The 16,153-nt window shown below is 39.6% G+C and overlaps 1 protein-coding gene across 5 annotated transcripts; it reads right to left on the reverse strand.

Moving 5' to 3' along the window:
* Window positions 1-1,598: 1,598 nt before the first annotated feature.
* FAM151B (family with sequence similarity 151 member B) lies at window positions 1,599-16,102 on the reverse strand. Of its 5 annotated transcripts, XM_030004157.2 has the most exons (7): window positions 16,067-16,081; window positions 15,960-16,014; window positions 15,687-15,812; window positions 13,684-13,849; window positions 9,151-9,368; window positions 7,251-7,386; window positions 1,599-5,043 (listed from the first exon to the last, which is right to left on the reverse strand). In XM_030004157.2, exons 2-7 carry the CDS (start codon window positions 15,976-15,978, stop codon window positions 4,893-4,895), a joined length of 816 nt encoding a protein of 271 aa, XP_029860017.1. In that variant the 5' UTR covers window positions 15,979-16,014; window positions 16,067-16,081; the 3' UTR covers window positions 1,599-4,892. The 5 variants fall into 5 exon arrangements, with proteins under 5 accessions (XP_029860017.1, XP_029860019.1, XP_029860018.1 ...); XM_030004159.2 differs by having other exon boundaries at window positions 15,960-16,102; XM_030004158.2 differs by lacking the exon at window positions 15,687-15,812 and having other exon boundaries at window positions 16,067-16,095.
* Window positions 16,103-16,153: the final 51 nt, after the last annotated feature.

Here is a 16,153-nt window from a genome sequence, read left to right on the forward strand (position 1 = left end):
AGTCACACTGCATAGGCGAACAGGTATTCCTGCAACAAAAAAATGAACAAAAGAAGAAATGTCTGTGAACACCAAAACACAATAAAAATTTGGGTTTCAATTAAAATTTCAAGAAATTAAGTAGTTTTGTTATAGAAAAAGGTTTCTAATTAACATAAAGCTTATAGAAAAAATGTTTCTTCAAAAAATTGTCCAAACACTTCCTAATATCTTTTCTTCTGTTAGTAGTTTTACCCTTATTAAAAGAAATACTCTTTGAAAATTGAAAAATTTTAAATCAAGTGAAAGAAATTTTAGAACAACATAGAAATCTATGAAAAAGCTCCCCTGACTCTTGGATATAATGTAGGATGCAATTCATAATACTCTAATAGGCTCTCCCTAACCTTTAAAAAACAAACAAAACCCAAACAAGCCCAATCATTTTTAATTCCCCAACACTGTAAATTCTGTATTTTTTCTTAGAGAAAAGGAAGGACAGGGCCATTTCATCACCAAGTTAAATGAGTTATAAAGACTCTCTGCGCAATTCCCTAGCTCTGTCTTCTTCATCATCAATAACGTAAATTCCTGATGGTGGGCTGCAGAAGTGGATGTTTATGTAAACCCAATTCTGCACAAGGGGACTTAGGAGCTTCCTGGGGCTGTTGCACAAAAGATAGCACGTGCCAGGTGCTGGAATCAAACAAAGCACAATAAAAATCACAAGTGAAGGCTTTACAGTGCTCAGACTCAAACATTAATGGACAGTGCAGAAATAAGTCTGTGGTAACGTTAGCAAATGGCCTGATCACAGACAGCTGGCTGATAAATAAAACAAAAGGCTTTTATTTGAAGGTTTTAACTGAAGAAAAATACTGGGGGTTTTTGCAGTCAGAGTAGGGCAAAACTGAGTAGTTCTTCAAATGAATGCTGAAGATGAAGATGGGGAGAACTGCTTTTGGTAAATGTGTCTTTGGGGGCATTTTCTTCGATTCCATAGAACATTTACACAAAACAAACCTCAGCTTCTGTTTTGCTTTCACCAGTGTACTCACATTTTACTGCAGGATATTATTGAGTAGCTGTGCATGACCAATGATGCCAATTCTTTTCTGTAACGTTATTTTATTTATTTATTAAGTTCCATCAAATTCACAGAAAAATACAAAGCTTGAACTACACTTGCAGTAAATTAGAAATGTTTTATAAATCAATTAACTCACCTGCACATGCTGAACAATACCTAATTCCATTAAAGTCAACCAGATCTTTCATGTAACAAGGACAATTAAGTCTGAAGACCTGGCTGAAAGAGATCAACAGACATGAGCCAACAGTGAGAGAGAAAATGATTCCATAAAGAGGTGGCAGAATTTATAGATCCTAAACAAAGTTCTAAGTACAAGGAACAGATCCCTGAGAGAAGGTTAAAAAAAAAAAAAAAATAAAGACAGCAACAGCTAGAGTAACATAGACCTGCCACAGATCCCCGTTTCTAACCAAGTAAATAACTGGCTTTCACCTCAGCTTTATTATCTTATTGCCAGCCCCACAGTTAACACATCTTATTTTAGAAGGAGAGCATTTGCATGAAGACTGGCATGAAAACAGAGAAACAAATTCAAATGAATTTATTTACATGGAAGTCAGCCCAGACTGACATGAACAACAGAAATGACTTCACAGGAAACTAACAGAGATCCATGGATAAAAAATACATACAGAAATACAGATATGTAGGATAATCCATACAGAATAATCAAATTCACCTTACAGTCAAACCCTTCTGTCACTGCAAGAATGCTTCACAGAGTTGATTTCTAGCATTTTGTTTAATCTAGTTTTACATGTCTTGTTACCTTAATTAATTTTTTCTGGTAATCCAGATCATGTCTTCTTTTAATTTTATGTGAATATCCCCATTTATTCACATCCACATATAGTACTCGGTGATATTTCTTCCATGAAGTCTGTACCCTTAAAAATACTTCTGGCAATCACTGATATTTTTTTTACGTAATAGTTTAACCAGTTTTAACAAATCCTAATACTTCAGGTCAGAATTGGTAAGTGGGAAAAAGTTTCTAAATAACAGAAAAGTTTGCCAGTGTGGACACAAAAAGGCCTAACCCACTGAAAGACGAAATCCCTTAGGACAGTAAATTTAACTGCCTGCAATAAGGAGCTGAAACAAGATCTAGGAGTCCCTTCCAGTCCTAAATGTTTACATAAATTGTGGAGCAAAAGGACAACGAGATACTTGTCTTTAAATCTATTGGAAATAAATGTATGGCTTCTGAATGACCAGCAATATCTTGAAGAGAAATCTAGACTAAGCCTAGAACTAATAAAGTGTTCAGTAAGAATAATACAAAAAAATCAATGCTCTTTAATGGCACCTTTCATTCAATAAATGAACATGGCTACAGCGATGTGCCCTGAAGTTGCTTCTTTTACATCCCTAAAAAGCAAATTCTGTTATTCAGACACTGCCTGACTCATTTTGACTAATGCAGCTACGTAGCATTTGATTCCAAACGCTGGCTGATGTCCCCTAAGTGCTTCTTGTTCAATGGTATAATCCAGAAAATAAAAACCTCTGAACTGTATTTCCTACTTGTTTATTTTATGTACTATAGATTCAAAGCAAAGTCTATAACTTTGGTTTAACTGGAGCTTTGGTCATTCATATATCCTGTTCTCCCTGAAGGGGAGTTCGGTGAAAGGGTCATCATCCAGAAAAGGATACTGTGTGATCAGATGTGCTAGCACACCTGTTCAGGCAATAGCACCTGAACCTGTTTTAGTCAAAATGATCTGGGTTAGAAAAGGGTCTCTGAAGTGTTTAAAATGATCTCCATAGTTGTGATCAGTTAGGAAGCAGTTAATCTCTCTTCCTCCCATGGTATAGCAAAGTGTGCATGCCAAGCTCAAAGAAAGAGATGCTGTAACGAATTGAGAGGTTAAATCTGTTCAGATCAGATCACGTTGTCACAGTGAACTACAAAATACATAATTTATCCCAATTCATTAAAAGGAACACACTGCCAAACTTGACCTTTTGGTGGTTACTGCAATTCACACTGACTGATTGTGTAAATTAAATTAAATACTCTGTTTAACTATTCCAACTAGATAGTTATTTTCCTTATTTGGAAAAATATTTCCTAATTTTATCCAAGTATATTGTATCTTAGTAGGTAACAAAAATGATGAAAGTTCTACCCCTCAAGAATGTAAAACAATTATTAGATAAACCTGGCGAAGGAATGTAGGTAACAAGCAGGAATCTTGAATTTTAATGACTGCACGAAATCACCACATTTCAAGATTTAGGATTAATAAATACAACTAACTTTTCTATCACAGTTGTACTAATGCTATGTAAGAACTGAAAATTGCTGTATTTAACTCTTTAGTACTAACAGCCTGTCCAGCGTTGTGTAAAACATCAAATTTAACACAATTCCTGCAGGAAGCATGTGAGAAGAATTGGAAAAGGAGAACAAGTCCCTTCCTAGAATCAGCTTTCATTTAGAAATCAGAATCTCCTCTGTCACTGCGAAAAAAAGCCTTTGTAATGTTTGGCAGAAGGCAAGAACACACAGCTTGTGTCTCAATCTGCACAGATGTCAGTATCTGTATTAATTTTAAGGGATGTAGAAGCAGAAGCAGCACAAAATGCTTCAAATGAAACAGGTCAGACTCTTCCTGCAGGGTGATAAGCAGGGTTGCAATGATTTTAGCTTTTCTCAAAGGGAAGTTCAACTTTTGAAAATTTGTGAATTTGTATTCTGAGAATTAAAAAGGTGCACAAACTAGAAGAATGTAGAAAATAACTGCTAACAAGGAAATGTACAATTTTTGCTGTAAGCACTAATCACTGTACAGCTATTTCATTCTTAGAGCCTCTAGCTTTCAGAAAGACTGCAGCAGAACGTTTTACCTAACTCCTGTTATACTTAAAATTTAGTTTCAAACTCTTGAAAGAACCACCAGCACTTCTCTCTTATAGAACACTATAGCTCTTTTGATGCTGTCTGATGTACGCCTCACTGTAATCCATCTTTGTGCTCTAGGTACAGGACAGGATTATTCTTCATTTTGGGGGTTCTGTTTGCCCCAGCACCTCCTGCAGTGCAGCTACAACTGCAACTCAGCCTTCTCACAATCCAAGGACTATGCTGCTGATGGCTCAGAAAGCATGGAGGCAAGCCATGGTGTGGAACGCACAATTGCCACGTTACAGAGAACCTGATCGGTTATAATTCAGCAAAAATAACCATTCTTTCTCCCTGGAATGTGTAGCATTACAGATCCCACTCTCCACATCTAGCAAACAGAATCTTCTGTTGACCAGGAGTGAGAACATTGTCAATTGCAGTGGCATTAAAAATGGAGTGTATCAAGATGAGCTACAAAATAACCCCTTTTGGAACTGCATAGTTGTGTATTTAATACAGTCTTGACTCTTGCCCTCCCCTATAAAAAGCAAAAACAGGCTTTGGTAGAGCCTAAGTGTCCTGTACATTTTGTCTTACGCAAAAGCAGATAGTAGCAAACTACCTTGGTCCACAACTATCACCTGGGGCCATTCTCCCCTTTACATGCTTGCAGGGAAGAAGTACCAGTGTATTTAGGTAACATGAGTAGCCTTTACTACACACCACTGGGTGAATGAGAGGGAACATGCCTATTACGAGTAAGTAACAATTCTGACCTACTAAAGAAGGCATGAAATTTCTATTTGAGAAGCCATTCAATAAAATGTTATACAAAAACACCTCCAGTGACCATGGCTGCATTCTATACAATTCTTTCGGGAAGGAAAATACATTTCCCTGAACAAGAAATCTTCATGTTTAACGAGCTAAGTATTATAAGGTCAGAGTTTGCCTGCTTTGTATTTACTATTCTACTCCTATGGCTTTTTTGAATTCAGAATTTTGTGGCTCTGAGATGTCATAATAAACCCTACTTTTATCAAAGTTTTCTCGGATGTAAAGCAAATCTTCTACAGAATACAGATCTTCCTTTCCTGTCCAAACAGTGAGGCTGTATCTATATCAAAAACAAGGAAATAAAAAAGAAAAAAAAGAGAGAAAGAGAAAAAAAAATATGTTATTATCTTAAGATAAAGCATGTAAGACAGAAAGCTGTTGCACTAGTAAGCTCCTAAAAATATTTAGGACTAGGTATCTTAATTTTAGCAATGTCATTAAATACCCAAACTTAATCTCCCTCACATTTCAAAGTTAAGCAACCACTATTTATGAACTATCAGAATTAACAGTTTTATATGTCCCTGCCCTCCCCACCCCTCTATATCCAGGTAAGTCATCACCCTCTACCCTGCTTTTGTGCCAAAACCAACAGCACGGAGAGTCTCTCCTATCTTCTTACCACAGTGACTTCAAGTTCCTGGGAAAAACAATTGCTAGATCAAAACGCTACCCGCAGAAACAGACATGATCAAACACATCCTAGTTTGCACACAGGGCACACAGAATGCTTGGTACAGACAGTCTAGCTGAAGAATACTACTGATAGTCTTTAAATAAACCACTATTTGACACATGCAAACTAAAATTTGCAGAGGTCTATTCCTTTGACACATTTTTCAGTTCTTCATTACGGAGGTAAGTCACACAATTTGGCTCCAGTCAAACTTCACATTCTTGCTCCTAGAGCTAAACTTGCTGGAACTTCCCAAGGAGGACTGCAAAATTTTTAAGGTGGACAATCCTAAACCCACTCAGAATAATTTATCTGTAGCCTGGTCCTTGTGTGAACTGTTCTGCAAAACCTAGCAAGGAATAAAATAAAAAAATCTTAGGCAGATATCCAGCAAAGAAATTTACCAGGCTGAGCATTTGAAGTTTGACAAAGTAATAAATAGTTACAAGCAGAGCACTGTAACAGAAAATATGAGGCAATCTCAGTCGTACGTTATTTTCATTCTCTGTGTTTTGTCACCCACGTGATGTGTAGTAATGCCACCTGATTAACTGAATGTATCGTCTGTACTTTATCACACACACTGTTCTCATTAATTGCACAGACTTTATAGAACTCTTAAAAAAAACCTGAAGAACTTCAAAGTATCATTTAAAGTTAAAAGCACTGCCCTCCACAATCTCCACAGGACAAATACTTCATTTTTCCCCTTTGTTTATTAAAACTGTATTAATCTAAAATACAGGTAAATCAGAATTTAGTTGTATGTCAGCAAAACTGGCTCAGGAATTTCTGTCTTCTAATCATGCTACTAAGAAAAATTAGGATTTTTATGCTGAGGTAAAAGAGAAAATCCTAGTATTTTAGTGGGAATAATGCTTGTATCCAGTGAGGACATATTTGAGAATGGCACAATTCACAAGACATACTCTTAACATAACATTTTGGAATTAATTTCCCAGTTTCAAAAGTTTAATTCTGATTTCTTGATTCACCACTATAAATGAGAAAAAAAGCACTTTATTTTTTCCACCCTGTTGTCTCTAGTTACTTAGACTTTTTCCATACAAGTCACTGTCTTAATTTTTCTGTCTTGGGCTTTGACCTTGATTGGTGTTTAAGGAACAACTTTATTAAACTGTAGCTAGACAGAGTAGGTGAAAAAGATTAGTAAAACACAGTACGTACAAAGCAGGTTTTATTCTCATTCTATTACATGTAACTAAGTTTTTTTATACGAAATTGTTATGGGTTTGTAAGAACTATATTTAGAAGGAAATATTAAGTCAGTGTTTGGAAACCACTGAATGTACTTCAAGTACCAAAGCAAAATCAGCTTCGTAACACACTCATTAACTTCCAACCTAAGAATCACCTTTAATGTTTTTACGCCACTTTATTTCAGAAAATATAAATACTGAATCCAATAAAAGTATCTATAAAATGTAAGTATTTCAATTTAATTAATTCCAAATTGCAACATCCAACTACTTGGTCTATTAAACTACGTTAGTCTTATGAAATGCTCATAGTGCAACTGGATTACAAACTTACACAAGATTCTCTACCTATATTAAGTAATTTTAGAAGAAGCTTTTGGAATTTTATTAAAGAAATGAATAGTGACCACTTCTGTACGACAACAGAATGTAAGAACTGAAGGAATTAAAAAACTGAAGGGATAATTCAGAAGAAAAAATATTTCCAACATAATTGGGATAAGTATGTACACATAACTGTGCTATATTTAATATAAACAATTATGTGCCTTTGTAATAAAGACAGCTAAAAATAAAGGCCCTCAAACTTACCTATCTGACTGTTGCATCAACCAACGCAGCTGAGATATTGACTGTCGTACTAATGCTGCTCTTACAGGGAAAGTTACAGGCTGGGAAATAGTATTGCATATCCGAGCCATTTCTTTCACCATCATCCAATCATAGCCTACAATAAAGACCATTTGATTAAAAAGATTTCTTCACAAATACAACCTCTGTAAAGACACAATAAATTCTAGAATGGTTAGGCTGCAAGATAATACAAGAGTAAACACGGGTTTTGTGAAAATGACATCACTCTAAAATTAAATCACTAAATCATTATAAATACAAAACGTCACTGTCCCAGAGGGGAAAAGCAATACTGATATCAAAAAATAAACTTATTCTGAAAGTCTTTATTTCTATTAATTGCAGTGTTATTTTACATACAGCTATAGAATGTGACATTTTCTAATGTCCAGGAAATTGTATCTTTGCTCTCTCTCTAAAAAACAGTGTTGCCATTGACTTCAACATGGACTAATTTTAACTTGATAGTGACCCTTAAAAAACAGAAACATTTTGAAAAATTTAGAAAAGAATGGAATTAATGCAATAGAAGACTTGAAATTATAGAGAAATAAAGCACGTAAAAAATTTTGTACTTAAAAAATGCTAAAAATCAAGCAATCTAAAATGGTTGAAGTGCCTGCTGTTGAGATTTTTACAAGCACTGGAGCTAGTTAAAATGGTATTTAATATTCTCTTATTTCTACAGGCTACGAAAATCTTAACTTCAGCAACAACTCTTAGTATTTTTTTCTCAAGTACTCATATGCAATGTTGTGACTGAAAAGACTTAAAGCAGCAAATCTTAAAAAAACAGGTTTTGTTGGGCAAACAGCAACTTGTAGTTGAAATCAGTCAAATAAGCTGTTTTTCTCGTGTCTTACAGCATATCCTTAATTAGCATCACCATAAACTGAAATTTAGAATGGAGATAAAGTTACATTTATTAAAAAAGATGACTCAGTACAATATTTCCAGTACATTATTTCCAGGAACTTTTTACTGCACTGAAAATACTTTGGACAAAGTACTACACAGTTTAATAAAATTACGTTATAACAGACAACAAAACCCTCATAACACAGTATTAAAACTTGCTGATAAACAATTAGCAATTTGGAAAGGTGTACAATTTTGCCATTGTAGTCAGAGACAATATTGGCAGGGACTACGCCACTGCATACAAATGCATGTGCACTGGAGTGAAACACCCTAAGAAAGCAGCTATGAGAATTATGTGAGGAATCCTGTCGAAAGGACCCTAAGATAATGGTTACAGGTTCAGCATCTAAATTCAAGTCAGGGACTAACAATAAGAAACTTCAATTAGATTCTCAAAACTGAGATTTTAGAAAGTTACTAACATCAATAAATTGGAAAACTTATTGCAAAAATTCAATTATTCAACAGAAATGAAATGTTAAAAAAAATGTTGACCTATAATTTGATTTCAGTTATCTACTGCAAAAGCACACTGATAGGGTTTTAAATTTCCAGCTAATCTATTTTTCTTCAGGAAATGTGCCACAATTCCAATTACCAAACCAATCCTCCTAGGATTCAGGGAGCAGACTACCTGAAACAAAGTGTGAGCAATATGTCCCCCAAAATTCCTCAATATGTGCGAATGAGTTCAAGAACAAAATCCTGTTTAACAACAAAAATATCATTTTTTTTATGCAGTTCTACTGCAACTGATACATTGAAGTAATTGCTATAAAACACTATCAAATACACACCAACAAAGAAAATAATTCTTATCACGCTCACTATTATTTTCAAACTGACCAGGTGGCATATAACTTATTTTCAATCCATTATGAAATACATTTGAAGAAAATAAACTATGCAGTGTAAGCATTACATTTTCTATCTTTACCTTTATTGTGTTTGTCAGGGTGCCAGCCAGTTGTCCATCCCAGCGATAAGGTTACAGTTGGGAAAAATGAAGTGACAGTGTCAAGGAACCCTTTTGCATCCACTACAGCATTATTTCCATTAGGTCCTGGTAGGATGTCCGCATTGATCCAAACAGGTCGCCTCAAATGCTGCTTCACATGTTCAAGAAGCTCCAAGGAAGGCCGTACGGCTTCTAGACTGTACCAATAACACATGGGCAAGATGAAACACCTCACTCTGATTGAGGATGCGAAATGTACAGTACATATATAGATGGGTACGTTAATGAAACTGCCCCTGTAAGCAAGACAGCAAATGCTGAGGACCCCTTTTACCATCAGGTGACTACTACTGCTGGTGTACAGTAGCGTAAGCCTCTTGCCTCCCTGCTACCCAATATGAACTGCTTTGTGGCTCTTACCTCACGGCTCTTCTAACTCTTGCCCTGTTAAGACTTGGATGTTACTGAACTATTAGGAAGGATTGTAATTAAGGAAGCCACTGCAGGCTCCAACACTTTTGTAGTGGTTGTTCCCACAGCTCAAAAGTGTGGCATGGTAGTGGTAGCATGAAGTGGTCTGCCCATCAGATGTTCATCCTACAGCTAATTATTAAGTATGAGATGTAGTCACTTGAGCAACCAATGTAGCACCACTTGTAAGCATTTAACAGAATACCTTAAGTCACATATTCTCACTGTTTTCTCAAATCAAAAGAAAAAGCATAACTAGAAGGCAACCAATAACCTTCCTCTATCCTACCAAAACTGTCAAAACAGCAGTATTGTGGAAGGAAAGGAAATGTGGAATAATGGGGAAAAGGAATGAATGCCAAGAAGAGACATATTTTTTTTTTCTCACAGCAAATTAATTAACACTCTATGTAACATTCAGGAATTCAAAATCATTATAGTCACAGTTGTGATATCCTTACTAATAGCAAGGACCTGTGTTTTCTCCTGCGAGTCGTGAAAAGCTCTGAATAAGCCATCTTCTAGTGGCTTTTCCTCAAAATCCTTCAGAAACCCAATACCGAGCTGAGCCAACAGAAAATTCTTCATGTTGTTCTGCATGGTAAGTTTCCCTGTTCAACATCCTGAAGTGGTCCCTCTGGGTGTCACAGCAGCACCAGGAAAAGGAAGGGGAAGAGCAAGGAGAGGATCACAACTGTTCTGGCTTACACAGATATAAACCACAGGCTACATGCTCCACGGCTGCCTGGCTGAACAACACAGATGATGGTTAACCGCTACCCTATCTTCCCAATTCCCAAGGCCAAGGCCATTGTATCTTCCCAATTCCTAGCTGTGTATTTCCAGCCTGTTGCACCAGCGCTGATGCTTACCTTGGCAGCAGTGGCAGAGTTCAGGGACATAAAGTGGTAAACTTTGGTTTTCTAGGGATGGTAACAACTTATTGCCTAACCTGGCTCATGATGAGGTCAGATGAATCGTGTCAGGATTTGAGGCCAAAAATGGAATGGCAGCCAGCTGCTACGTTAGGTTAGCTCTAAAGCCAAAAACTGTCCCCCGAGCTGCCTGTGTTGTTTCCTGTGAAAAGTCAGTTTGTACATTTTAACTTTTGTATTGTTGAGAAAGCTGCATAGTGGCAGGAGTTCCACCCAACACTTTCAGTATTAGCTCAAGTCTTCTCAGAAAAAACTAGTCATGGCTTGAGTTGACATTACTGGCGTAAGTATTTCTCATGTTGTCTGAGGCCAGAACAGTTCACATTTTCCCATATACAAGGGATTGTTGAAGCCAGTGGAATGCCTTCCTTTTTATGACAAAAGTACAAGATAATGTAAAGAGAAAAAAGCCCAAAGCAGCATCTCTTGAAATAAACAAACAAAAAAATGAAAACCAGACAGCACTGCTTCTATCGCACAGCATTTGGAAAATTCAAATGTATTGCTGACTCCATGTTGAATGACTCTGGCATTTCTGAAGTGGGACTCTGAAGTCCTTTTGCAGAATACATTCATTTCTGTAGATAAAGCTAGCAGGAAATTGATTATGCGGTCAGTCAAACTGACATAGAGTAGAAATATACAAACCACTTATTTTTAAGTGCTGTTGAAATAATCTTCAAAAATTCAGCAATGGTATCCAGAGAAATATTACCCCAAAGAACATCAAATTCTGTTATGACTCTTTTGACTATATGTGCACTGTGTGCTTGTATGTTTTAAATAGCAAAATAAATTGCTTTTGTACAATTAGACTTCTATAATGCAACATAATTTTAAAAGCTTTTTTAAATCACTGCACTTGGCTGGAAATTCTTTGTGGAAAAACAAGAGGCAGATGTTTTAAAATTAATTTAAAAATAATTAAAATGAAGAAATAAAACAAAAAACCAAGCAACAGATAAAAACAAACACCTACTTCTCTTGTCCTTTCCCTTCTCCATCCAGGCAGACATTTACAGATTCTGTAACAATAAAAGGATTTAGCCCGCCCTCATCTTTTGTACTTTCATGAACTTCCACATGAAAACTGTGACTGCATTACACAGAACAACAGATATAAATCACGTTTCACAACTACCTAGCTTTTTTTTTTTTGCATTTCTATACCATACTTAGGCATTGGTGAAGCTCTTTTTAATGTGTGGGTGGATTCACCATCTGCTGCAAAAATAAGACATTTGTATGTGCAAATTCAGACAAAGCTAAAGTTAGGAGTTGCAGAAGTGTATGTCTGAAAATCACAGCTCACTGAACCCCATTTCAAACTCTTCAAGGCAATCTCATGGGGTTTTCAGGTGTATTTTCCATTAAAGACAATGAAACAGCTAATGGTTAAAATTCTAAACGAACCTCTGAAAATGTAATTAATGTTAGACCAAAGAAACTGAATTTACTTCAATATACATGCACCTTACCACACAAAAAGCAAGACGACTTTTTTGTATTACAAACCATGCTGAAGGAATCTAACACCACATCATATGTGGTATGTGTGAGAGACTGAAAGAGTTAATGTCTCAAACATTGTGGTGGGGCAAGTTCTGCTTAAAGACAAACCCTGCACAGCAAGGCACCAAGGTGAAAAGCCCATCAGCTCAGACATCAGCAACAGGAGGGGGAGGGCGTGCTGGAGGGTGCGCAGCTCCCTGTTCCGATAAGCTGTTCTGATACAAAGATCAAACAACGGCCACATACGCAGGGAAGGAGAAGTTACTCCACAAACGACCCCCAAGCCCAAAGGCTCAGGTGCCCGCCCAGAGGAGGGGCAAGGATGATAAGAGGACACAAACTGAAGCCCCGGGTGTGCAAGCCCACCGGGACTGGACCCCTCGGCTGACTGGACCGACGCTGGACCCAGGACCAGTGAAATCTTTCTCTCTTCCTTTTTCTCTCTCTTTCTTCTTCTCTCTTTCCTTTTCCACAATCCCTACACCTCATCTGTTTCAAGATATAAACCACTGACCAAGTCTGAGACTAAGAGTAGATCCAGCCGCCCCTGGGCCCTTCTCTGAGGAGGAGTCTAGAAAGCAAGGGGGTCTGCTCTGAACCTCGTGACTCAACGGGAGGGATCTCCTTATTCCCTGAATTGATGTATATGGTTACACAGTTTACAGAAGTGGTCCTATGCCAATTCCCGTTGTAAGAAACCCTGCCACCTACTACCACGCCTCCCCAGTTCAGTCTACTTCTGTCATGAATAAAATCTTCAACTGATCGTTTGGTGTTGTTTCACCTTAATTTACCCTGAGGGAATTTCGAATTAAACACGACTATCCTGGTCTGTCCAGCCTGGGTTGTGACAGTATGAAATCAGATTTTCGAAGCAGTACACCTAATTCTTGAGTTGAGACAACCCCAACAGATTAGTTAGCATTGGAACTGACCAGGAAACAGAATTCCTCTCCTTTGGGGTGGGGTGGGGAAGCTCTTGGAAAATAAAGATATTCATGCTGGTATGGGTTGATGTTTCTAAATTATTATGAACTTCAGCAGACCTGGAAGAGGAGTTGGCTTTTCAGAAGCTCCTTGAAAAACCTTGACACTTTCATTCCCCTTCCATGGTACAGAACGACACCAGAAAGCTAGATGACAGCAGGACAGACCTGTGCGCTGCCAGGCAGAGAGACCCAGGGGGCTCAGCCCCATTTGCAGCCTGGGAGCCACTGTCTGAATTCCCAGTCGGAAGGCTGTCTTTCCCAACTTCTTTGGGAAAGCCGAAAACCGACAGGAGCTTTCCAGACAGGCACTATCATTTCAGTTTTCCCGATGGGAAAACTTTGCTCAATAGCAACTCAGTAACTAATTCACTGAATATGAAATCATTATCTGTAGTTCAAAAGACTTTTAAAGCTTTTATTCTTGCAATGCATTTAGTAATACTGATTATGGTTCCTCATTTTCTGTTCAGGAAGGAATGCATTACACTAAATTGCACAGTAAAAAAAAATTCACTCTACCATCACCAAAGGATAGTTAACACTACCTGTAAAATTGTTAATTAGTAAGAACGCAAACAATATAAAATCTTTTTGTCTTGAGATACCTCTTAAAATCCAGCTTGATGCCTTTATTTGTGTTGACAATCTCTTTTAGCCATTCCTGCAATGTGTTGTCACTGTCTGTTTCAGGTGGGTGAGCCATGATAGGGTCTCCATTACCTCCCTTGCCACCACGAAGAAGGACATCTGCTTCTATCATGTGAACATCACCTGTTGATTCAAAAAATGAATGCTCTAACAGAAGCAAATCCAATAGTTCCAGTGTCTGCTTCAGAGTAACAATTATAGCGCAAGTCTCTCTACACTGGACTGTGCACACTTACACTACCCAGTAGGAGTTGCTGTCTGTGAAGCAACAGAGATACATTTATTTGGGTACTTTAGCCACTAAACTCTTCAGAAATCTACAAGCACGTGAAAATTGGTTTTTGTAGATACATTTGGCCAAGTAAGCACGTTTTGTTCAGAGGAACAGCAAAATGAATATCCAAAATGTAAATCCACTCATGCTAATTTTCAACTCCTTTCCTCTTAAAACAGGCTTCCAGACAGAGCCTTTTAGAGAAAAGGTGACCACAAGATTTTAGCAGGGGCAGAGACTGAGTACTCCCCTTGTCTCATCCTCAAAACTGACCAACCCACCTCAGCCAAAACTTTAAAAAAAAGTCAGCCAACCAGCAACATCTGCCACGAAAATGGTAGCTGAAACACGAGACAAGTGAGTGGAAATCTTAGGAGCGCTGCAAGCTCTTGAAAACAGCTTGCTATGATGAGAAGCATCTGAGAGCCTGGGCAGCGCTACCAGCTTTGCAGAGAATTCAATATATACAGTTACTTAGACTAAAATAATAATAAAAAAGATAATCATAATTATACAGTCAATAGAAAGCAAATTAGATATAAAATTACATAAATAAATTACTTATTTCCCTGATATTCACATAAATTAAATTAGAATTCACTGAAAGAAACTGCTCACAAATAACCTGAAATACTTTAACCACCTTGAACAAAATAGGGGGGAAAAGCAGTAATAAAACTGTCCGGTAGATTCCAAGAAATATTACCCAGTGTGTTACAACATTACACAATCTCGAATCATCCTAAAGAGACTCAGAAGAAGATCCATCCACATAGCATCAAAACTATCCAGGAATCCCTAACTTTTTCAGGAAGAGGGGACAAGTTTTGCACTATAGCCCTGACAAAGCCGGCACAAGCACCTAATCCTCATGGCACTGCAGCTGCTCCTCAACAGGCAGGCACCTGGGGCAAAGCCAGCTTGAGAGTTACAGTAATTTTCCAAAAGGTTTTGCTCCTCTGCCTGCTGCCCTTCTAACAGGCCTTAAACTGAACCCCGTTGGATGGAGGGAGGGAGGGATGGAAGGAAGGGAGGAAGGATGAAAGGACTTTCAGTCAGGTCATTTCCATTTTCTGTTTTCCAGAGCAGATCTGCAAACAGAAGCGTCAGCACAATGGAATGGGTGGCCTCCCACGCGAACAAGCAGGAAAGAACAGGGACAACTTGACCGCTGCTGCCCAGGCTGGTGTATTGGAGCTGCGGTCTCTTCTCAGTGCAACTCCATCAGAGAAACCACTTTCCCCTGCGGCGGCAGCAGCTTTTGTGTCCTGCCATGCAAACACATAAACTGAACAACACTCCAGATACGCTCAGTTCGAGCGCATGAAACCAGAAGGCTCCTTAACTGTGGCTCTGGTCTGCTGGTAGGGGATGAAGAGCTTTGTTAATCTGAAGGTCTGCCCCGAGAGAGAGAGGGCCCGTACGCCTGGAAGCCTGCTGCCTTTTTGCAACCAAACGAGTTTTGCCCTATAAAGGGCACCTGCTCCCAACCTCCTCCTGCCGGCCTTCGCGATGCCGGCCCGCCGGTTCGCAGGGGCAGGCGGCCGTCCCGCCACGGGCCTCGCCTGGAAGACGAAGCGGCAGCGCCTCACGGCGCGAACAGGCCCCCTCTCTCCGTCCCCCCTCAAGGTTAACGCCGAGGCGGCCACCCCAAGGCCGGGCCGGCCGTCAGCGGCTCACACTTACTTCTCGCGGCCTCCCCGGCTCGGGCCTTGCCGTTGGCGGCGTGGAACCACCTGATGGCCGCCCCGTCTCTCGCTCCGATGCGCCGCCACCTCAGGAAGTGATCCACCGCCTCCTCGCTCCAGCCGCCTGCCGCAGCGCGAAGGGAGACCTCCCCTCAGCACCGGCGCCCGGCGGGACCGGGCACAGGTGTACCCCCCCACCGCGGGACCGCGGGGAGAGGCGGCGGCGGGGGAGGAGGAGGAGGCGGCCGGCTGCCCGCCGCCCAGCTCTTACCCTGCGCCTCGTCCGCCATCGCCTCGCCGGGGCCCACCCCGCCACTGCGGCGGGGGTGGGGAGTGCGCTCCTCCGCCCGCCGAGGGGAGGGGAGCGCCGCCGGCTGCCGGGCCGGGCGCCGCGGGGCTGCCGCCGCTCTCCGGCCCGGGGCAGGGCGGCGACGGCCGCGGGGAGGGTTTCCGCAGGAAGCGGAA

The sequence above is a fragment of the Aquila chrysaetos genome, chromosome Z, assembly GCF_900496995.4.
Source record: "Aquila chrysaetos chrysaetos chromosome Z, bAquChr1.4, whole genome shotgun sequence".
Lineage (NCBI taxonomy): Eukaryota > Metazoa > Chordata > Aves > Accipitriformes > Accipitridae > Aquila > Aquila chrysaetos.